Genomic DNA, 23,930 nt, shown 5'->3' on the forward strand with positions numbered 1-23,930 from the left:
CACAATAATAGCCACTAGACCCGACTACTGCACTTACACTACAGGAACTGCTTTAAGTACTACAGAGAGCTGACAGACGTCTGAAAGAGCAGCAGCATCTGAACCTTTTTATTTTCAGTTTTATTCATTTGTTCACATAGAAAAATCCAACAAACGGCTTCTGTTCTGTACAGCAGAGTCTCTGACTCACACTAAAGCAAAGTAAAAGGAGCAAACATAAGGCACTGAATCTCTACTGACGCCGGAGCTGATCCAAAGAGACGAGACACACACCAGGAAGAAGACAAGAAAACCAGCAGCAGCAACAAACAATTTAAAAAAAACAAAACAAATTAGCCCTATACACAAACACACACACTCAGTTCACCTGCTGTCACTTTATAGCAGCAATACGACTCTAAGCTGTTCTCAGGTCGGATTCTTTGACCTTAAATCAGACGTTTGTTGATTTACTCCTGTTTATCTCGCAGAGCCAACTCAAGCTCGGAAGACGTGCATGCAGAAAACGGTTGATGCCTTTTAGTTGATAAGTTTACATTTCTGTTGCTTAAAGGTGCTAATGCTAAGCTCTGAATTGTTATGGTGCGTTCAAGAAATGCCAGAAAATCTGACTTTCCTTAAATTAGTAGTTCAAAATTTTGGGAATGATAAACTTTCCTGCAAAAAGATGATAGTTAGCCTATCTTAGCATAAAGACTGCCAGTAACCGAAGCTTCTTTATGCTAAGCTAATATGCGTAAGCATTAGACAAGAAAACTAAATTTTACGTAGAGTAATATACCAAATTATTTCTCACCTTGGGTTGTTTTTGTCCATGTGCTAAACAAAGCTAAACGTGTATTTGTTTTACAGGTTTATGTCTTGCCTGGACTGTTATTCCAATTTCTCCATTCCTAATGCTAAGCCAACCTCTAACTCTTAGCAACAAAGACAACATTTCAAAAAACCATAAACTACTAATTTGACAAAATCAGAATCAGACATTTTTTATCTCAACACCAACATGGTGACAAATTCTCTGTAGCGCTGCGTGTTTATAGCCACCAGAGCTATGGAAACAACGGTTTGTTGATTCACAACATTTCGTTGCAGCCCTGTTCTAACCACAGCAACGTTTAAATCCATACATTCAACTATTGAGATGTGTAAATTACTTGTAAACTCGCAGTTCCTAACACGCTAATGAGCAAGCTACTAATGAGGTTGGTAGTGTTTGTCTCTATAACAAGCTGGACTGAAAAATAACTGATTGGCTCCTTTGTCCGTTTTCTGTCCGATCCACCAATCAGATGTTGAGGTGCTGATGAAAAAGTTAAGGCGTCAAATCAAATGAGAAAAATTGATTAAGTACGAGCAGAAACCAACGAGCTTTGGGCAAAAAAAGAAAAACACCTTCTCGTTTCCTTTCCTGTGATTGGCTGGGAGCTAGAAGGTGCCCCAGCCCTGCCCCCCATGGGAGTGTGCAAACTGGTTGTGGATAAATCTCCCTCCCATGTCCTGTCTCCTCCTTTGTCCCACCCTTCCTCCATCATGGCCTCCTCGCCCTCTGCCTCCTCTGTTGCTCTTCCTTGGCCCTCGGTGGTTCATGGAAGGGTGGTTGAACACCTCCTTCTCCTCCCAGTCGTCCTCAGTGCTGCAGCCCACAGACAGACCCTCTGCCATTGCAATGGCCCCAGGTTTGACATACGGTTTTCGGGCGCCTCGATACACATGGCTTGGATTGTTGTCCATGGAGACGGTTGGCTTGGATACAATGTCATGGGATCCCGCGATGCTGCTGGACTTCATGGTTGTCATAGTGACATGCTGAGAAAGAGAGAGATGGGTTGAACTTAATTTACTATTATTATTACTACTACTACTGTACATATTACTGCAACTACTACTACAGTACATACAACACTACTAATACACCAGTGTGCTACTTTTCACATAGTATTTCACATTTGACCCTCTATTGTTTACCTGGTGTGTGTGTGTGTGTGTGTGTGTGTCTTACTATTGGTGTGTTGTTGAGTGGCGGGTCCACCAGCAGAACACTTTCTTCCTGCTCGTTCTTGAAGCCTGACAGAAAAACAATAAACCTATTTTTATAAAAACAGCACTAAGGTATAAAACAAAACACAGTAAAAGCTTGAAATCTAAGGACAACGTTACCCATAAATAAAAGATCTGATTGGATGCTTTGTTGAACTTTTGGTGTTAAACAAAGATTCTCACGACACCTTATTCTGGGTGTACGTACCGTAGCCGTGAACCACCATCGTTCTGTTGTTGTTAGCATTAGTCACATTAGCTGCAGCAGGACCCTCCAGAGGACCGGGGACTCTGCCCAGCCCGTGGCCAGCTATCGTGTCCCCACTGGCAGCCTGAAGGTGATGGCTCCCCTGGAACTCTTCAGGGGTGGGCGACTGATGATATCCCAGTGAGGATGGGGGGAAAGTGGACATTGGTGGTGGGTATGGTGGGTGTCCTGGGTCTTGACCTGAGGGGAACCCCTGAGGTGAAGGTTGGGGAAGTGGGTATGGAGGTGTTGTGGAGGGGTACCCTACTGAATAGCTGGAGTTTCTAGGTGGGGGCACCTGCTGTTGTTGCCATTGCATTCTGTGCGGCGGTGGTTGGGTGACGGGGTATGCAGCCTGGTTGAAAGAGGGTTCACTGGGATGTGGGGATCCAGTGACTGGGGCCTGGTGGTCGTACTGAGTTGGTGCCGACGCTGAATTTTGAGGGTACTGAGGGTATGGCTCCTGGTGTCGGGCCGGGGGGTTGGAGGGAGCAAAGTGGGGAGTAGGGGAGGGTGAGCGGGAGGAGAGCTTGGGGTGCATGGTGTACGCTTGCTGGAGGGGCATTAGGTACATGCAAGGGGGAAATATGGGCACCGAGTAGGCCTGGGGAAAAGAGCAGGATGTAAAAGTCAGTTTGATGTGGTTTAAGTTTTTTTTTTACTTCTACAAAATACCACACAAAATACTTTTTTCTGTACTAACAGAACTTTTATCTTTGCTTTTGTTTCGGTTTTTGTCTTACCTTGACCCCCAAATTGAAGAAAAACCTCAAGATGTTGACGTCTGCAGAGGAAGACAATTAACACAATAGAAAAAAGGCGTGATTCTTTGGTACTGATACTTCTGTAGATAATTTGGAGGCATTTTAAACTATTTTCAATCAAGGAGAATATTCCATGCTGAAAATAATTTTCTCGACAAAGCTCTACTAATTTTGAAACTCTCACCTTGGGGCAGGTCCTCCCCAGACTTGTTGGAAGAGAAGGGTGGAGTTGGGGCCAAGGTGCCATTCTCATCCTGGGGGAAGCCGGGGTATAGAGGGTCCAGGTAGAGCTGGGATAGCTGCTGGAGAGGAACTGCTCCTGGCATGGACTGAGGATGAGGTTGAGGAGGGTGTGCTGAGTGTAACGGGGGGTGAGGAGGTTGTGACTGCTGGGACTCCGGCTGAGGCTGTGGGAGCTGAGCGGCAGGCAGTGGGGCTTCTGTTTTATTCTGGGTGTTGGTGGTTTGGGATTGGACGGAGGGATGGGTCGGGAAGGCAGACAGCGAGAGGGACGGGTGTGGAACTTGGGAGGGGTGAGGAGGCTGGACCAGCTGACTGTGGAGTTGAGACTGGGTGACTGGTGGCTGGGGCTGGACAGATGCAGAGACAGAGCCTTGGGGAACATGGGGGTAGGAAGCTCCTGGAGCGGGGTGAGATGACTGAACCTGGGTGAATTCAGACTGGGTGTGTGGCGGGAACTTGGCCTGAGATTGGGAGATAGAGACCTGGGCCTGTTGGAGGGGCATCTGGGTCTGGAGCACAGGTGGCTGAATTTGGGTTTGAGGCAGAGAGGCTGCTTCAGTGTGGGTCTGAGGTTGGTGCTGGAGGTGGGGGACAGAGGACTGAACCTCCGTCTGGATCTGGGGTCTCAAGATATTGTTTTGGGGTATCGAAGGCTGACTTTGTGTCTGGACCTCAGTCGAAGGCTGGGATGAAATCTCAGCTTGGGGTAATGATGCCTGGTTTTGGGGCTGATATTCCTGGTGATGAGTTTGGGACAGAGAACTCTGGTTGTGGAAGATCTGAAGTGCAGCAGGAGGAGTTTCAGCATGTGGTAAAGAATCTGCAAACAGGGGGAAAAAAAGGCAGTCAGAGCAGGACTGGTAGCTACCTGCACACTCACTGCAGGAAACATCTAGTATGATAATGTCAGTTAGGATCTTCATGGTCCCCTAAATTGCTGCTGTGAGTTGGACTAAGAGACTCATTGTTCAAATGCTGCACTTCGTCTCTTGTGCGACACAGGGGAGGTTCAATGAATGTGAACACTGAATCCCAACCTGTCATGATCTATGATGACGTAAAAACAGAACAACCAAAGCTCAACAGAGAACATAAAAGGTCCTCACACATGCTTTTTCTTTATAAGGCTTTAAGAATCTGGGCATCAAGTGCACCATTTCAAGTCCGCATTTAGCTCAATAAAAATAATAACTTGAAGATGACAGGTGTTCACCTACGTATGAAGGAAAAAGTGTTTGTAGCTATCGTCACCAGTCATATAGACATCAGAGACATTGTCAAACTGGATGAAAAGGGGCCACAACACACTGTGTTTCCATCCGTCTTTCCTTCAGGAACTCGTTAGCTGTATTGTACTGTGCAAATATTTTAAGCTGTCTATCATGTAATACCATCGGAGAGTCAAATCGTCATAGAACAAGTTTACAGTCTTTAAAATGTCAACACGATTCAGTCAGTCTGGGATTATATGAAGAGACAGGAGACGAAACCCACAGAAAAACTGAAAAACTAAGTTGGAAAACTCAGAATGTGCACTGAGGAGAGCTGGTGTCTGAAAGGCAACAGGTTTTCAGACATGATTAAGGGTTTTAAGGGTGAAGTTAATAAAAACTAGTCAAGATGTTTGTTTTTGAAACATCCTTATTTTACATTTAGTGCAATAAAACTGACTTTAAAAACTGAGTTCTTACCTGGAGTTTGTGCTACTGAAGCTGGTGGAGCCTCTTGGGTTTGAGCAGCATGATGGACAACAGAGGAGGAGGAGTTCTGGTCTGCGGAGGGTGTAAAGGAGGGAGGACTGGGGGAGTGGGGGTGAGAACGGGGGAAAGAGGAGGTAGCGAGGTAGCCCTGTGCAGCAACGGGAGACGGAGCAATGGGAGCGATGAAAGTGGGAGGTGGAACTGAAGAGGAAGGAGGTGGGGAGGCAGACGATTTAGGAGTTTGTGATGAAGAGCAGGATTTGGGAAGTTTAGAGGAAGAGGATGAGGGTGAAGAAGTGAAGGAGGGGATGGGTGAAGCAGCGGGGAGAACAGGGGTAACGAAGGAGAAGACAGAAGCAGAGGATGGGACAGAGTGAGGTGGGGCACCTCCTGTTGTAGGTTTTGTACTTGGGGCAGCAGCAGGAGGAGAGCTTGGTGCGGGAAAAGCAGCTGACGCATAAGAATGTGCGTTTGTTTTAGTCGTCGGGGCAGCACACGCGAGTGGTGGTCTTGAAGAGGAGCCTGGTGCTGCAGTGGCCGTGTTTGTGTTGGGCGTTGAAGCCTTGAGCGAGCTCGGCTGAGCGGGACTGGAGTTCGACTTCGTAGACACAGCAGCGAGAGGTTTTGCAGCAGGTGGGTTAGCGGGGTTAGTAGTAGTAGTAGTTGGTGCAGCAGTAGTAGCTGCGAGTGATGGAGTGGAGCATTTGGGTCTTTCACCAGCAGAGGGAGACGGTGCTCTGACATCCTCAACTGGACTTTTCTGTAAAAGCAGAAGGAAACTGTTTCCAATTAAAACTCCTCAGGGCTCCTTGTGTGTTCTCGAAGACCTGCTGATCATCACAACCAGGTTCTTCTCCTGAGAAGAGTCGTCCTTCCTGATAATGCTATTAACCACTGTGCTTTGCTTTAGCATGTGTTAAACCTTCAAACTTATTATGGATCTTTTAATCAAACCAAACTGAAGATCATCATCTTACAAAAACGAGTAACAGAGCAGCACCTTTCAGTTTTTAAACTCGAGGCGGTTTCACTCACTTACCGTCTTATTTCTCTGAGACCTTCTCTTCTCTCCTCCCTTCCTCTTTCCTCCATCACTCTGCATCCCATGCTGAGTCTGAGGGGGAAAAACAGAATGCATTTATGACTCAGATTAAAATATTAAACCATGCTGACTCACAGGATGTTGACTAAACGTAATAAACACGTCAACATAACAATACAAGCAGGTGCATCTATCCAACGACATCTCTTTGACTTCTAACTCACCCCGAGGGCAGGGAAGCTGTGTTCATCCCTGAGCTGGATTTCAACAAGCGCCACGTTCCTCTCCTCCTCCTCTTTGGCCAATCGCTCCTCCTCTGTCAGACCGAACAACGCAGAATCTACTGTGCTCTGAGACTTCCTGCAGAAACGCAGACAAGTTACAAACAGCATCCACCTTCCTGATCACACAGCTGTGTATTTCCACATCCAACAGTTACAAAGGAACATTATTATGTGTCCAATCTTCCCTCTTTTTGAGCTCTGTTTTTGTGGTCTTGATGAGACGACTATGAAATTGCAGTTTTGAGTGATACATTCTCTCCAGAATACATGATTATAGCTGCTTTTAAGTACTGTCCACACTCTCACCTGCTGGTTTTTGTCCCGCCCTGCTCCTCTACAGTGGCCTGTGGCCACGAATGTTGTTTCTGCACGCGCCCACCAGAGCCCGGTGCCGTCGCCTGGGAAACGGAGGAGGATGCTGCATTGGACTTCCCCCTACCTCTGCCTTTACCCCTCTCTTCCCAGTCTGAGACAGAAAGAGGGACATTAATTAATTTATTGTTAGTAACAGTTCATAAATATGTTGTTGGGTGTGTGTTTGTTTGTTTCCACCACCTCCATGTCCGTTGCTGAGTCTCTTGTCTCTGTTGACCACTGTGCTCCAGCTGTTTTCATCACTGGGATGACACACACACCACAGAGGAACCTGTCTACACACACACATACATACAAAAGCAGCTTTAAATTGTGCAACATAAAAGTGGAATAAGTCTTCAGAGATTTGCTCAGACTTTGACAACCTTTAAATCCAGATGAAAAACTGGAAGATCAGAAGAAAATATTTTACAAGTTACTATTTTACTATGAACATCTGTACTTCAAAACTAGTTACGGCGCCTTGTTAACTAGTTAGTTAGATAAACTTTGGAGGCTTTTACAGACTTTATTACATACAAACACAGACTGGTGTGTTCTGTTGGTGTGACCTACCTCTTGCCCAGTTCTTCTATGTAAACTATTACATAGCTGCTGTTGGGAGGAGCCTCTTTGATCGTTGCATTGTAGCTCCGTCCGCTGCCCTCAAGACGAACCTACATATGACACACGTGCCAACAAATAATGTAAACAGGCAGACGAAGAAACTGAGTTTTAATCACACTGGACAGACACACACACCTGGCAGCGGTCTCCTACAGTGTACTGCATCCCGGCAGCGATACAGTAGTCTATCTTCTGTTGGGCTGAGATGAAAACAGAGAAAAAGGTTCAGCTTTGTAAGGGTCAGAAATGTTTTAACCAAAGAATCAAAATCAATGCAGAGATTACAGCTTTTTTAATTTCACTTATTCTTTTTTGTCAAAAGCTAGAACTTACATTATGTTTAGAAAGTTTCTAAACACTCGTGCTAAAACTGAGTGAATAATGTTACAGCTGGAGCTAATAGATGGTGAACAGTAATTGTGTGAAAAAACTAAGACCCCAGGGCTACGCTGGCAGTGGAGGTAGTAAAACTGCTATGTTTGTGTCAGCTCAGCGTAGAAGGGAGAGAGGTTGCAAGTTATGTTTTCATGACGTGTTATTTTATTTAACCTTGTTTTGCCTCCAACTACAAATCTCACGCTGCTCACATGAATACAAATCATGACAGTAATCATTAACATGATGCACAACAACTTCCACAGTACTTGGTTCCAGTATTAGTACTTGCAGAAAGGGAGGCTCTGAAGACTCAAGGTCCTTTTAATCAATAGAGGCTCTGGAGGCTCAAGGTCCTTTCAGTCAATGCACATTTTACTGTGCGCGTTACCTTTCTTGGTCTTCTGCCAGACGTCATACTCTATGTTTCTGTACAAAGTCGGGTTCAGTGAACGTTTCACCCGGTGAGAAACCTGACCACGCCCGCGGCCCTAAAACACACACAGGCACACGGTGATCACATATTTAACAACAGTTCAGCGGGTGTGTACAGAACCTCGGTCACATTTGTTTGATGAAATGTGTGTGTTACCTTGTGACTGTGTTTTGTAGAAGTTGTGCTTGATCCATTTTCAACCCTTCATCAACAAAACAAAACAAAAAAATACAGTTGATGAGGGTGTTCATGTAGTTCTGTGGTTTTTAAATGTTAGTGGTAAAATTAGATTGGCAAGTCTTTTTCTGTAGAAATTGAGCAAATATTTAAATACTAACACAAATATAAGGAAATTCAGGAGTAATTGTGCTCAGTAGTAGTAAAGTATGCATTAGATAAATCAGCAAATATAAGAAGGTAAAAAAGAAGTACACAAAAAATCTACTGCAGTTAAACTTTGTTACTTAATGAAAAGGTTATAATGCATCATACTGCATCAGTGGCCACGTTGACATTTAAAAACGACAGTGAATAAAATTTAAGCTTAAGTCTACTTTTACTATAATAATTTAGAAATTTCAAGTAGCTCAAGAGAAATAAAGTGCTGAGTTTACAGTATGTCAAAATTCTCCAAACCTATAGTTTCATTCATATCTTTTTTTGTGAAATTAGAAATTCCAGTTCTGACATCTGGAACCTCGATACAAGATTATAGATCCCCGCTTTTTCTGTTCTACAACAACACAAGCATTTTATATCATATAAGGAACGTTAAGGTGAATAGAAGTAACAGACTGGACAGTATTTAAAGTCTCAGGATTAAAATGTCACGTTTCCTACCGGAACACATCACCAGGGTCCAGCTCAGACTCGTCGCTGCTTACGCAGGCGGGCATGTTGTCGTCACTGACTAAGTCATTGGGTCGACTGTTCCGCTGACAATAAGTGGACAGGGTGCTCCGGTCCACCTTAAACACGCCATCATACAGCAGCTCATACAGGATGGCTGCAGCAGACACACATAGAGCAGAAGTGTCACAGTCGTGTGTGTGAATAATTCTTTGTAAACTCTGATGTTTTTCCTACAGAAGCTGAGATAAAAGTTTTATAGAAAAAATTCAACCAAAACTGTCAAATATTCTCAGGTTGCACATATATCTTAAAAAACAAGTGGCAAGAACTTGACTTGACTACAACCTACAAAACTGTGACTTATTTTAGGTCCAGAGCTTCAGTTCGACAAATATGCACCCAGAGGATTTTTAACGACAAACACTCACACTGGCAGACCGCAGTGTTCTTAATGTGGCTGATAGGATAAACGCTGTCGTAGTGATTTCCGTTCAGAAAACACAACCGCACCTGAGAGAGAGAAAGAAAAACATAAAATGCATCACATCTCTAGACATTTTTCTTTCTTACTAGATGATAAAACATCAAAAGTTACAAGAAACTGGAGGCAAAAAGACAAAGTAACTAACTCAATCAATATCAGGCAATATTAAGTGTTGCAAAACAAAAGTGACTAAAGTTTTACAGATTTGTATTTGTGGATGATACAGACTTAAAATAATATTACAACATGTTACCATATGTTGACAGTAACAATATTAATGATGGTCTAAGAGCTGTGCAAATATTATCAGTGATAAGTAAAAACACGTCCTTGTCAACAATTTCGACTGGCATCATGACTCTGGCTCAGCAACAGTGTATACTTCTTTTATCAGAAGCAGAATAACTGGCAAACCCTTCTTAATTAAAGCTGCAGCATGCAGCTAGTGCTAGCATGAGCCTCACTATCAGTCCACTCTGCTCAGCCCCAGCCCTCCCTCTCCCTCTCCCTGCTCCACCACACCCTGCTAAGCTCATCTTGTTGACATTATGAAATGAAAATAATTGACAATGCTACAACTTAATACTTCTTTGCGTGGTTAGAAGGGCGAGCAGATGAATACAGCAAAAACACCCATGGTTACTGTAGTTTAAAGCTCTTCCTTCACAGATGATCATGGTTGAGCACACAACAGCACTGCTTGTTGCAGGGGATCCAGTGTGATGTATGACCAGTCTTCACTGTATTAAAGACCCACTGTTTTGTCTTTATCTTGCTCTGCTGTTTTACAATAATAGTCTCACTGCACACTATTATACCCACAGCTGTGAAGGCCTGATAAACAGGGGATTATGGATCCTGTAAGACCGTAATTTATTAATTAAAGTCACAGCAATAAAGCAAAAAACAACTGCTGACTTGACAGTTGTCCAGAAATCAGTCATCAAGACCCTCCACGGGGAGGTAAGTTACAGAAGGTCATCACTGGCTGTCACAGTGCTGTGTTGAAGAAGAGCAAGAAGAAGAAAAGCTGATTCAAGAACTTAGGACGAGCTTCAAAAAGAGTTAACTGAGGCTGGAATCAGCGCATCAAGAGGGACCACACACAAGACGTCTTCAGGAACTGAGCTACAACTGCTGCATTATTATCAAGCCTGAGACAACGTCAGGAGAAAAAGAATTTCACTCAGTGAACCAAAGTCATCTTAAGATGAAGGTGAATTTAGCATTTCATTTGGAAATCAAGGTCCCAGAGTGTGGAGAGGTACAAAATACAGGTCCAGTGTGGAGTTTCCACTGGATTTAGGTTGCCATATCCTCTGCTGGTGTTGATCCACTGTTGTTAACATGTGTCCAAAATCAACACCAGGACATTTAAGACCAGGTTTTCGTCTGCTGATGAGCCTTATGGAGATTCTGATCTCCTGCAGCACATGCCCATTGTGGCAGGTGCTGCCACTAACCAGTTTTTTGACCATTATATGTGCTTGATTGGTCATCCAACTCACTGATCTGAAAGCTATAGTTTACTATGAGGAACTGTCAAGAGGAAGATGAGAAAGATTTATTGCAGACATTTGCATAGTTTTAGTCTGCACCTAATAAACTGGCGCATAAAATTTGAGTCCAATATATCTTTATGACTAAAGTTTTTAAACATCTGAACAAAACATCCAGCTTCATAAATGCACTTTAAATTTAAAAGACTGTTTAATAAAAGGATGCATTCAGTTTCACCTTCTCCTTGAAGTTGTTGTCTGTGATGGGGACAGCAGGTTTACCAGGCTCCTGATAGATCAGAAAATCCCTCCTGGATAAAAAGAAAGAAAAACAGAGTCATAAACTTCTTTAGCATGTAGCAACATGTGTAACTGTTGTGCTGTGACATCAGATTAACAGTAAATTTAATCTAAGTATCTAAAAGTGGTTCCAAGTGTTTTTCAAGTAGTGTGAATATTATTTATAGAAATTTGTCCTACAGCTCTCCAGAATACTACTTTTTACTGGGTGTATTCAATAAAGACTAAAGAATAAAGATTTTGACTGTTCGATTGTTTGTGTTTGAGCTTAGAACTATTTATTTATATTTGAGATGTTAAAGAAAGATCAGATCCCATTTCATTACCAAAATTTGCAGAAAACCAGGACATCAAATAGGTCACTTACTTTTTTTGCCACTATCTTTCTACTCCTCATAAGCAGATGACGAATGGGGCTCAGAGTAAGATGTGATTTCCAAAAATACAAATTCCTATTTCCTATTGCTGCTGCTGACATTTGAGGGCTTTTTATTGTTCTTACTGTCAAGCTTTAGGTATCAGAGTTGATTAATAAAGATCAATACAGATATCAGCTACAAATTTCTACAGTTGTATCAGCCAGGCTATGGTCTTAAACATAACATTTTCCTTACTTGTACATGACAGCCAGCGCATTGATCTCCACTTCTCCCACCCATTGCTGAAAAAGAAAAAAAAAGTTTCTCTTCATCATCAACACTAATTTATTCATCAATAAAGATGAACATGAATAAGATATTGTTAATAAGTTACTTAATCTGTGTGTAATCATGTAACTCTTTACCTGTGGGTCCTGAAGTTTGCACAGGTAATCCTCAAAGTCACCTTCAACGAACTGCAACAAAAATACACATATTGACAATAAAGACATCTGGATTCACACTCACTCAGTAGAGGACAAGCAGAAAATAGTAAAAAATGGTTGTTTTAGCTCATCAGAGAGATTTTCCCAAAAGGATTGAGGTGTTGAAGAATATTCATTATCTCCATTAACATTTGCTAAAAACTAAGAATCTAATTTACAGAAAAGGTGCCACTTTTTCCAAAATGCAATAAAACCAAACACTGGTTAATTGGTTTGAATCTTTATCTGACAGTACAGTACTGAAAGACATGATATTTAAGTTGACTAGTGAAAACATCAATCGTATTTTGTAAATATAAGCTAATCTAAAGATTGATGCCTGAAACACACTAGGGACAGACAACAAATAAGACTGGAACATATTATATTATAGTAATGCTGCTCTGCATGATTGTAAATTAGCAGCTTAGATGGTAACAGGTGAGGGTATCATCATGATTGGGTATAAAAAGCAGTGTCCACCAGAGGCTCACTCCTTACAAGTAAAGACAGTTTGCACTGTGATTCACAAATGCAACCTGAAACTGAAGCCACACATCAATTTTATGCAGAAACGCTATCGAGTTCTCGAACTCAAGTCATATGGACCAAAAAACAGTGGAATGGGTTCTGTACTCAGATGAAAATACTGCCGAATCTGCTTTTTTTTTTGATTTCCTAAAATCTGTTGTAGGTTTCTATTTGGATAATTCCAGCAAAAACTGCAAATATTTTCTGTTTCCACCTTCACAGTTGTAAGAAGGAATCAGCTTGGATATCAGAAGATTATGTTGGGCCTTTTTGGCATTTAAGAGAAAGAGGTACATTTAATAACCATACAGGAATAAACTGTTATCATTAACAAAGAGGCAAAGAGACTAATTTCTACATTTTCAGTAGCAGGAAAAAGACAAGAATACAGTGAAGTGAGCCGAAAACATTTTACACAGGGTAATCACAAACACACCTCAGAATCAAAACCTACTTTTCCTGTACGTCACATGTATCCACCTGCACGTCTTTGATTTGACTGAGGGCAGACAGGTCACACTTCTAAAACGCATTATGGGAAATGTAGTAAATCCCTGCTGTGGCGCAAGGTGACTTGGTAATTATCGTCACAAAAACACTGAGTACTTTTGCTTTCATTTCCTTCCATCTCACAACCTCAGACACGAAACAAAGATCTGTTGTTTCACCCTACAACTTCTTCTTTTTTGATTTGTTGTTTTCACATTTGTACTGATTTATGATCAATTACATAATTTATTTAAGATAATGTTTTCACTACAATATTAATTCTCCAAAAGCATAAAATATAATGATATGTACCAAAATGGTATTATAGGGAAGACATTTAAGGAAGATAAATGTTTTGGCATGACATCCACTGAATACTCTATGAATACTATATATATAAAAAAAAAAAATATATATATATATATAATCTTTTTATATTTTGGGGGAGGTTGTCGTTATGTAGAATGAACTCTAACCCTTTGGCTACCAAGGAGCTACACTGCTTAAAAAGACAAACAAACAAAAGGAAACAAAACGAATTTAACATCGAGTCTCTGGTTGCGAAACTCAGTAAGCTGCCTTGTTTAAATCTGAGCAGACTGCTGAGGTCCCACATCAAACATGTGTAAACCAAAATGCTAATGCAGTTGCAACAGAGCTGTATATGTTTATGGAACAATAATAATCATCAGTATACGTGCACATACCGCCTCATAGACCTCTCTGTTCTTCTTCAGAAACTCCACACACTGGGCACGAACTTCAGTATGGAGGCTTTGGCAATGCAGCACCTAGACAGGGTCAAAGGTCAACAGTAATACAGTCAGAATTACAGATAAACAGGCACTAAACAGCTGACATACATCAAGTAACAAAATATATTATTTTCCTGCATTACCTAACTAGTTTTTAAACTTGACCTCATTTCACCTTAGTTATATTAAGATGTTATAATTTAAGTGTTTACATATATACATTTTAAACAGTTCTTGTTACTTCCTTTTAACTTTTAGTAAGTTACCATTAGTCACTTGCTAGTCAGCATTAGCACAACAAACTGACCCAGCCCAGCTCTTCACCTGTGTTCAGTTAGCTAGTTACAAACTTCATGCTAACGCTCCGTTTCAGGTTTTAATACTTTACCTGTTCGGCGACAGCCCGAAACAAACACGACCCATCTTTGGCTATCCTCTTGCGATGCAAACCCAATGTTTTCAGGTAGTCGTCCATTAATTTATCTGCGCCCCTCTCATCATTACTTTCTCTCATTACTTGGTCCATGCTAGCGGGGGCTAGCCGCTAAAGCTAGCTGCTGAAGCGACGCTACCTGCGTGTTTGACGGTTTTGGCCGTTCAAACTTTTAGACGCCACGGGCTGCAAGGTGTCAATATCGCCACCGAAGACAGTTAAATAACTACATCTACGATCCAAGCTGGACCTGGGACAACAACGTCAGCTTCTAGTTTCGTTTTCCAGGAAGGTCTGCTCATCCCACAGACGACATCCCTGACTGTCAGAAAGTGAAAGTAGAAAGTCAACTTTAGCTCGCAGTTAGCAGCAGGCTAGCACCTAGCAACACGCCCCCTTCTTCTTCTACGGTTTCAAGTTAGACGCAACGCAACGGGATGTTTCCTGTTTCATACCAAATTAAAAGTCCCAAAGCAAAACATTGAACTGTAGATGCAACAGTTCACATATGGTTGCTGATGTTTCATCTACTTTTAGAAACTGCCAGACATCTATTTCTTCACTATACTATGAATTCAGGAAATATCACATCTGCCATTATCTTTAAATTTTAAGTTTAGATTTTTGGTATGCATAAATGTCTCACAGGTCTAGTAAATCTGGTAAATTACAACTATTTGGATTCTTAAACAAATAATATAATGTTGCTAACATAATGTTAACCAAAAAGGCTCAAAATAAAACCTCTGTCAGCCTCATAGAAGATCCCGGAAACCTGCTGTCAAAATAAAAGCTTTGCATGCCGTCTATAACTTCACAAACCAACATCAGAATAATCTAAAGGAACTGGTTTGAAGAGGAACACATACTGTGTGTTACAATGGGTGGTTTTGGTGGACGGTGCATGGTTGTCACATGCAGGTCAAACCCCGCTAGAGAGTCACACCCACGTGGTAGATCAGAGGGTAAAACAGCATGGAAACACACAGACACCGCCCACTGTGGGCTGCATCATGCTGCACAATATCAGGAAGCATTTGGACTTTGGCTCTTACAGAAGACAAAGAATGCAAAGGAATATAAATAATTTTCCATAATATTCCCTAAATATTTTATTTATATAATAATATTTAGTAGAAAGACTTAAGTATAAATTATGGGCACATACTTGAAATATTTTACAGGGGGCGGTTTTCATTCAGTCAGATATTTAATACACAGTATAATCAGTTAGTAAATATTTATAAAAATAATCAAAATATTTTAAAGAAAAAACAGCAAACCTTCACATTTCAGAAGGTAGAACCACAAAATACAGTTGTATCTATAGTTTTGTCCATAACAAAGCTTTTCATTTTATAAACTCTCTAAACTCTAATTCCCAGTGTTGCAGTGTCTTGTGTTTCATAATCCGAAATGTTTTGAATGCAAATTCTTATTCTGTAATTAGTAAGTTCAGGTTTAGTAGAGTAAAAATTGCAATAGTAACTTACTTTCTGGCACTGATTAACTCACATTTCTAATTATTAATATTGATTATTATTTTTAAGAATAAGTACATTTCAATATTAGTCCCATTCATAAATGATTGCTAGGTTCTGATTACTCTTGTCTTTTAGTTTGACAACATGGAGAGAGCGCATAACATCCAACAAAGGTTCCCAGCGTGACTCAAACCAGTGATGCTGAGGTTACGTGGCATGCACACAAACCATTAGGCTACCAATTCGCTCCTTTCCTGCTTCCTTTAACCCTCCATCTTCTCCTTCCTCCAGCCTTTTCTCACCCGTCCATTTGTCTCTCTTCCCTGGCCTTATGTGGTGCTCCTATCTCTTCCTGTCACATACAGCAGTATTGATTTCTGGTCTTGCAGAGAGAGGCTGGGTGTGGGCCAACACTATGTGCATGTGTAACAACTGATCTGGATTCAGCTAAGCATGTGCGTGTCTGTTAGTCATTCATTCACATAGTCTAAGTGTGTTATTAACAATTACAGTAGTGTGTAGCAGTCTCAGCTCCACCAGGTGGAGCAGAAACCTCCATAAAGATTAAAGCATTAAAAATACCTTTAAATCACACAAAGTGAAAAACTAACTGCATCTAACTTTGTCCCTCAAGCTTTGATCTTTGACCTCTTGGCCAAAGAAAATAGTGATGACCCACACTCGATACTCAAGTAAAAGTTCAAGTACTGCCCCCAAAAATGTACTCTGCTACTTGTAGATTTAAGTCATTAATGAGTGTTTTAAAATTATCTTTAATGACAAGTTAATGATGAAAGAGCAAATCAACAAGTTTAGTCCAGATTTATTCCATATTATCATCATCATGTCATTAGTTTAAAAGGTTTAACCACAAATCTAAAATGTGGTGTTTAATTCATGTACAGATTCAAGGAGAGGACCACAGAGAAAACGTCATGATTCAGAGAATTTCACTTCTTCTATTCAGAAATCAATCCTTTAGTTGGCAGCAGTAAAAAGAGGAGGCTACACACCAGTGAAGGAGGAAATATGTACCATCAACTTATTTCACATTTGTGCTGTATACTGCAGTCGAATCTGTCAAATGAATCTAGTACATTAAAGTGCAGTATTAGTAAGTACAATATTTCCAGTTGAACCTTAGCGGAGAATCAGTACCAAAATTGAAATACTCAAGTAAAGTACAAATACCTCAATATTGTACTTGGGTTCCTGTTCTATGTTTGACCTCTCCTTCCTACTGGTTCTTTCTCTCACTCTGTCTCGACCTCATTTTTGATCTCCTCCTTTTTCATTTCCTTCATTCCTCATATCCTCTCCTCCCTTCTTTCCTCTTCCCTAATACGATTTTCTGAAATCTAATAATGACCTTTGTGCTCATATCGGTGACTATTTTTTTCCGACCTCCCCCCGGCCTTCACGTTTCCCGATGATTCGCTGAGGCCGGAGCTTTAGCCAGCCAATCGACTGGTCTCCTGCTCGCCACCATGGAGACCTACAACATGCCAGGTAACCGTGGCAACCGGCGAGGAGGGGACAGGACCCATGGCGATTGACACTTATCCTCCCACTCGTTTGGTGAGTGTGGTGTATGACCTTCATCCCTGGCTTCTCTCTGAAATGCCTCTTTAATTCTCTGCTTTCTCTCATCTCTGATCTAAATCCCAGTGACTCTGTGTTTGGAGCATTTCAGATAATCATTATATAACTATTAAAGTATTAAATTGTAGTAATAATGTTAAAAGAGTGGAGCATTTATGCAGCGGTCTCACTGTCCTGTGAAATCTCTGCACCAGTAAACAGATTAGACTCTTTTAGCTTCCACTACTGCACTGTAACGTGATCTTCATTCAAGCATGTGACTACGTTGGAGTAAAGATGCAGGTGTGGAGTCACAGAGGTGGCCTGGGGTGGCCCGGCACCCCCCTGTGGTGGGGGCACTGGGGGCACCATTGTACCACAATAAAAAGGAGATAGATAGTGGACTTGTTAATATTGAATCTACAACCTGAGGTGTGAAGACATTTACTGCAACTAACGAGCCAACGCTTCAGTTTCAGTTCTATTTTGACAATCACAGGAGCAGAAGACCTGGTTCCACAGTGGCACCAACACAATCCAGGTCTAGAACCAAGAACTGCTTGCATCAGGGGGCTGAGGGCTGAACTATCACGACCAACAAGATCGACTAAAGCTTTGTTGTAAAGATAAAAATCAGTGTGTCATTTATTAGATTTGTTTATTGATGCCAGCATAGTTGATGCTAGCTAACTAGCTAACTAAAGGCTGAAGCTAACAAAGGCTAACTCTAACATCCAGTGTTAACAAGAATCAACATGGTAAGTTTAATCAATGTCCATGATGACCATAAACATTAGTGTTTGGATGTTAATGTAAGTTTGCAAAGCTGGGACCAATACTTGTAGAGATATTGTAGATTTAGTCCTGCTTAGTGTTACCTTGAAAGCCGAAATGTAGGTAATACAGTGATGTAAAGAGTTGAAAATAGAAAAAGTGACTGAAAAGTAAGTATTGTTACATAGTTTTTCAGTGGCTGTCATATATTAACACATAAAGTTGCAGGTGTTTATTCGTATTATTCATAATAACAGTTAATAAACTATGTCTCTGCATTCAAATGTTATTAAACCTGCTCATGTAGAGAAAACACCTGAGCAGAGGTGAATCGGATTAAAGTAAACTTTATTGATAATTGCAGCAGCAAACTGTAAAAGGATACAGCAGAGTAAATAAAGGAAAGGAAGTAGAGAAATAGACAATAAAACATAATAAGTCTAAAGACGTGGAGAGGTTTTTTTGTTTTTCATGCTTGTTTATGTTTTGGAGCAAATAAACTGTTATAATGAAATGTGCAGGCAGACATCAGATCTCAGGCTCTGCAGAGTCTAGCGCCATTGATTAGACACATTTTTCATGTTAAAACCTTTTGTTCTTCTAGCTGTTCTGTTTGGTTTGTGGGAGTTTCAGGTTTACATTTTGACAACATTGTTGATTCTGTCACTACCTCTTTGTTTATTTCACAGTCAGGTTGCAGTTGCACATTACTTCTGTTTCTAATGTTCATCTACTACTAAAAAAAAGACAAAGATACATTTTATAATTCTTCAATATCATTTAAACAATAAGAAAAAACATTGTTAAATCATTGTTGAAAATGAAATAATTCTCATATTTTTTATTTGTTATACCATGCAAGTTGTATTCTGGTTTTACAAACATGTTAACTGATTATGTTATTGTACCAACATTTGCTCACCTAAATTACATTTTGGTGAGAAGAGTGTGGAGAATTTGCTTTGTTGCATGAATGCACATAGAAATTTAGGTGCTATTCATGGCAACATGCAAATAATAAAAAAACGTCCACAACAATTGGATTTATTTTAGTTGTGAGTGCATATAAGGCTGTCGGACTCTAGCATTCAATTTGCTTTGAGAAAGACAAGTTGTGGTTAAAACGGTGGTTATATTAATAACCAATATTTTCTTGCTCCTGAGATTTAAACATTTTAATTTGAACATATTGGACAAAGGCTCATTTGTGGCATTATGCTCTGTTTCTGTATTAATTTGTATGTCAAATTAAATAAAAGTACTTTTACATAGACTAATATCCCAATAAAATGTAAGAATACAATATCCTCTGCTGTTAGATGATAAAAATTGATATAGTAAGTTCTCAAATAAAGCCAAACCAGAAAACCATTAACATGAAACAAAATTTCATTAATCCTGTGATTTATCTTTTATTTTTGTCATTGTTAAATTAAAATCTGTATTATTTGAGGGAGCAAATGTCCCTGTTATGAATAGTTACTGCAGCACAAGTGTGCATGTGCAGCAGAGGTAATGCAGCATTAACTGACTCAGCATATTTCTCACTACACTCAACTGCAGTCAAAGGTGACAGAGGCTGGAAACTTTGAACCAGAGACGGGGAGGGGACCATGGTTTGAGCCTGGTGATAAGTTTACCTGGGCAGACACCCATCTCTCACCCTCGACTAAGTTCAGAATCAGGCTCAGGTTTCTGGTTCTGTTTCAAAACTTTGCATGAATAGATGCGTTAATGTGTTTCAGCTGTAGCTTTCTTTGTGTTAAAGTGCTAAAGAGTCAACCACTAATAACACATTTCATTTGTCTCATGGGTCTGATCCTACATTCACAGTAAATGTGAAAGAAGCGTTTCACTTTGAAGTACAATATAATTTGGGAGGTGTTATGGAGAGAAAAAACTATGTGCATGATTTAATGTTTTTTGCTTGATTTGGCAAAACGTCTTATCTTCATGCCATCAGTCTTATTCTGTGTGAGCTTCACAGTCTCGCTTATATTTACACGTCTACTTCAGTTTTTGGCTGTTAAACACAGCATGGTGTTTTGTTTAAGTTTGCTTTTAAAACTTTATATGATACTTTAAATGATACTGCGAGTGTCCTCCAAATGATGAAATCAGGTGCACAAGCAGTGGTGTAAGAAGTACTTTACTTTAAGTAGAAGTACACATATCACACTCTAGAATTACTCAGTTATAGTAAATATAGCATTCTTTATTTTACTTTAGTTAAAGAGCAAAACTATTAGCACTCGAAACTGTTATTTATTATGTTTTTAGATTGATATTACTGGCACATTCATGTGCATTTAGCATTTATATGCTGCAGTTGTTTAGAGTTGCACTACTTCATACAGTACATATTTATCACATCCATCTAAATAACCACATTTAGAGATGTATGGTTTTCACTGGACAAGAAGAATATAAAAGTTTGTAATCTGAAAAGTGATCAGTAACTAAAGCTGTAAAATAGATTTCAATTTGCTTTGAGAAAGACAAGTTATGGTTGAAACTGTTATAATAATAACCAATATTTAGTTGCTCCTGAGATTTAAACATTTTAATTTGAACATTTAAAGTTGCATTGGCTATGCACATATTCAATTGCAGTACTAGTACCTTGAAGTTGTACTAAAGTGCAGTGCTTGAGTAAATGTACTAAGGTTACACTCCACCACTGTGCACAAGCTTTTTTCTCCACAACTCCTCCAGGGCTCTGTAATATAATGAATAATCCTCATGAAGTTCTTACAAAACTTGATACCAGGACTGAAGGTGCTGTTGTTTTTCAATTTCCTCCTGCACTTTTAAAAAAACATATCTTGTGAAGAGTATTAAAAAAAAGAGCTTAAGTATTCTTATGGTTTTTTTTTCTTAGCAAAACTACACACTGTATAGTGCAACCTTAAATTAAGACATTTTAGACTCTTAGGAGCCCTGTGTAGTTATGTAAACACAAATACATTATCAATATACAACACAAATATTAGAAATATCATCACTGTCCTCCAGAAACCGTGTTTACTTAAAGATCCTCAAAGATCCGAGAAACAGCAGTGGAACAAGGATCACTTGGGAACTTCTCTTGTCTTCATTTAAAATGATGTAACAAGAAAAAGTTTTAAGAATTAATATTTAAGTTATTTTAAGCACAACTGCCAAAAATGCACCTGTTCCAGTTTCTAAAGTGTGAATACTATCTAGTCATTCATGATACAAAACTGAATTTAATTGATATAATAATCTTGGAGAGTAAGTCGGACAAACTGAGACATTGGAAGACATTTCCTCGAGCTTTGGTACATTGTGATGCACAATTTCACCTTTTTCTTGAATAAAAAAGCTTTCAGCACATTCATATAGATACTTATCATACATCATCATCATTCCTGTAAGTTACATTTTTGTCATTGGTGAACTCTGGTAAAACATGTAGAACAGGATGGAAATTAATCACGGGTCATCCAGAAGGTCAAGCTTCCTCGTTATAAAAAGTAAAAATCCCTCTCTTGACCAACTTGACCTTGAGCAGGTGATGAAATTGATGTCACCTTCTCGCTCACGAGGACACATAAAGCATGAAGTGGCCTCAAAAAATAAAGTGGCCAAATCGATGTTTGAACCAGAGATATTTTGGGTACTGGAGTAAAAGTTTTTCTTTTATTACCTAATACATGTATCTGCTCTTTCTTCACATCAGTTTTATTTGTTGATGATAAACATTTTATCATAGTTCTTGTTTTAAAATGTTTCGTTTTGATATTGTTGTTTAATGCAGAAGTTTGTTTATTTCATTATGTTTTATGTTTTAAACTGCAAAAGTAATGGGTCATCATAAAATGTTGTTCAGGTGTCCAAAGTGCTGAGATGATGATTTGTAGTATTAGTTCAATTCGTCCAAAGCTTTGGTCTATGACCAAATAATTGCAAAACTTTGTTTTTGAGTTGTTAAGTGCTAATTGGCAAAACAGACTAAGATGGTGAACATGGTAAACATTATATCTGCCTAACATCAGCAGCAGCCTCACAGAGTCATTTGTATGGCTGCAGCTTCTTGTTTCACACATTTTATTTCATGCAAAATAACCCAAAAAGTAAACTGCTGCTTTACATGATCCTAGAGATTTGTTATAACAGGTAAAATTATAAGTTTATGAGTAAATAAAACAGTAACTAACTTGTTAAGGTAGTTTTTGCAGTGATTTTATACAGAATAAATATACAATCTTTATATGTAAGTGTTTGTGTTTTTTGTGCAAGACTCTGCGGAGGGTTTTTAAGTTTCGAGTTTCTGAAGGACAAGAGAGACAGGCAATAAATATGTTACACAGATAAATAGATAAGAGTTCAGTGATTATATGAGAGGCTAAAGCAGGCAGAAATGCAGCAAAAATCACGAGCATGATGCAAAAGTCGAATAAATTCAAAACGTTCCCTATCTGTGAGTTTTCAGTGCATTGAGCATAACAGTATGTGACATTCTCATACATAGTGTTGAGTGACAGTACGTCGGATACATTACAGAGCTTTACATCCATCATTTTAAATGTCCAAAGGATGGATAGAGGAGGAGAGGAGAGGTAAGTGGGAGAGGAAATGAGGAGTGGAGAGAGAAGTACAGGAAAGAGGAGGAGCTGAGGAGACAAGGGAAGGAGATGTGATCAAAAGTGGAGGGAGAGAAGAAGATACAAGCAGGGGAGGAAAGGAAACAAACAGGAGTGAAAGTAAATCAGAAGACATGAGAAGAGGAAACAAGGAGAGAAGAAATGGAGAGCAAACAAGGAGAGTAGGAGAGTTGAGGAAATACAGAGATGAAACAAGTTGAGGAGAAGAAGGACCCCTGGTATGGAGACATACCAGAAGGACAAAGAGGGTTGAGGAAACAAGGAGAGCAGTAAAAAGGACAGGAAACAGAGGGACAAAGGGGGGAGAAGATAGGATAGACGTAGAGGAGGAGGCGCAAAGAGGAGAGAGGAGGAGAGTAACTGAAAAATAGAAAGGATGAAAAACAAAGAGAGGAGGGGAGGAGAGGAAACAAGGAGAGGGGATGACATGAGGACAGGACTGGAGAGGAAATGGGAGAGGAGAAGGAGAGATGATGAGCAAAGAACAGCGAACGAGAAGAGGAGAGAGGAGTGGAGAAGAGAGGCAACACAGTGAGGGGAACGGAAGAAGGACACAAGGAGAGAAGAGGAGAGGAGGAGAGAAAGAAGAGGAAATAAAGGCAGAAAAGAAAATTAGATAGAAAAGATAAAGAGTCCAGAAGAGAAAGAACAAGGAGAGGATATGAAATGAGAAGACGAGGGAAATAAAAGAGAAAAAAGAAGAAGAGAACACGAGAGAGAAAGGAAATGGGAGGAGAGGAGGGGAGAGTTGAGGACAGGAGTAAAAGAGAAAAAGATAAAAACATTTAGAAAATCAGGACAGAGGAGGAGGAAACAAGAAAAGGAGGGATGAAGAGAAGAAACAGAAAAGAAGCTCTTATAAAGAAGTCGTCAGACCAAGGTAGCTAAGAAAGGAGTCCTTGGTGGAGGAAGACGAGGAGGAAGAGGAGGAGGATGAAGGAGAGCGTGGTTTCAGAGAGATGAGTGTCGTTATGGGGAGAAGAGGAGACAGATCCCTCCATCCTGCCCGGTCAGAGAGCGAGGGGTGAAGAGGAGGAAGAGAGGAGGGTGCAGCAGTGTGTGTGCTGGGCGGTGTGTGCAGCCGCTGGACGTGTTTGTTAGAACGCTGATTGTCTCCGTGCACGTACGACCGGTGTGTGTGCACGTCGCCGGGGGCGTCTGCCACGT

At 40.2% G+C, this 23,930-nt stretch overlaps 1 protein-coding gene across 1 annotated transcript; it reads right to left on the reverse strand.

Annotated features, from left to right (window-relative positions):
* Window positions 1–101: 101 nt before the first annotated feature.
* otud4 (OTU deubiquitinase 4) lies at window positions 102–14,652 on the reverse strand. The gene is made up of 21 exons (XM_026344445.1): window positions 14,252–14,652; window positions 13,816–13,899; window positions 12,029–12,079; window positions 11,859–11,905; window positions 11,183–11,255; window positions 9,390–9,471; window positions 8,950–9,115; window positions 8,266–8,311; window positions 8,065–8,164; window positions 7,434–7,498; window positions 7,248–7,348; window positions 6,873–6,967; window positions 6,624–6,783; window positions 6,258–6,393; window positions 6,031–6,105; window positions 4,983–5,751; window positions 3,233–4,111; window positions 3,028–3,068; window positions 2,246–2,888; window positions 2,000–2,064; window positions 102–1,806 (listed from the first exon to the last, which is right to left on the reverse strand). Exons 1-21 carry the CDS (start codon window positions 14,387–14,389, stop codon window positions 1,426–1,428), a joined length of 4,197 nt encoding a protein of 1,398 aa, XP_026200230.1. The 5' UTR covers window positions 14,390–14,652; the 3' UTR covers window positions 102–1,425.
* Between the last annotated feature and the right edge of the window lie 9,278 nt (window positions 14,653–23,930).

The sequence above is a fragment of the Anabas testudineus genome, chromosome 18, assembly GCF_900324465.2.
Source record: "Anabas testudineus chromosome 18, fAnaTes1.2, whole genome shotgun sequence".
NCBI classification, from domain to species: Eukaryota; Metazoa; Chordata; class Actinopteri; order Anabantiformes; family Anabantidae; genus Anabas; species Anabas testudineus.

Excerpts from the sequence above, each read along its gene's own strand:
- otud4 (XM_026344445.1), bottom strand. The coding sequence starts at position 14,389 with ATGGACCAAGTAATGAGAGAAAGTAATGATGAGAGGGGCGCAGATAAA. Across the intron at positions 6,394-6,623 it reads GGCGGGACAAAAACCAGCAG|GAAGTCTCAGAGCACAGTAG; the intron begins GTGAGAGTGTGG and ends GCGTTTCTGCAG. Across the intron at positions 2,065-2,245 it reads GATGGTGGTTCACGGCTACG|GCTTCAAGAACGAGCAGGAA; the intron begins GTACGTACACCC and ends TTTTTCTGTCAG.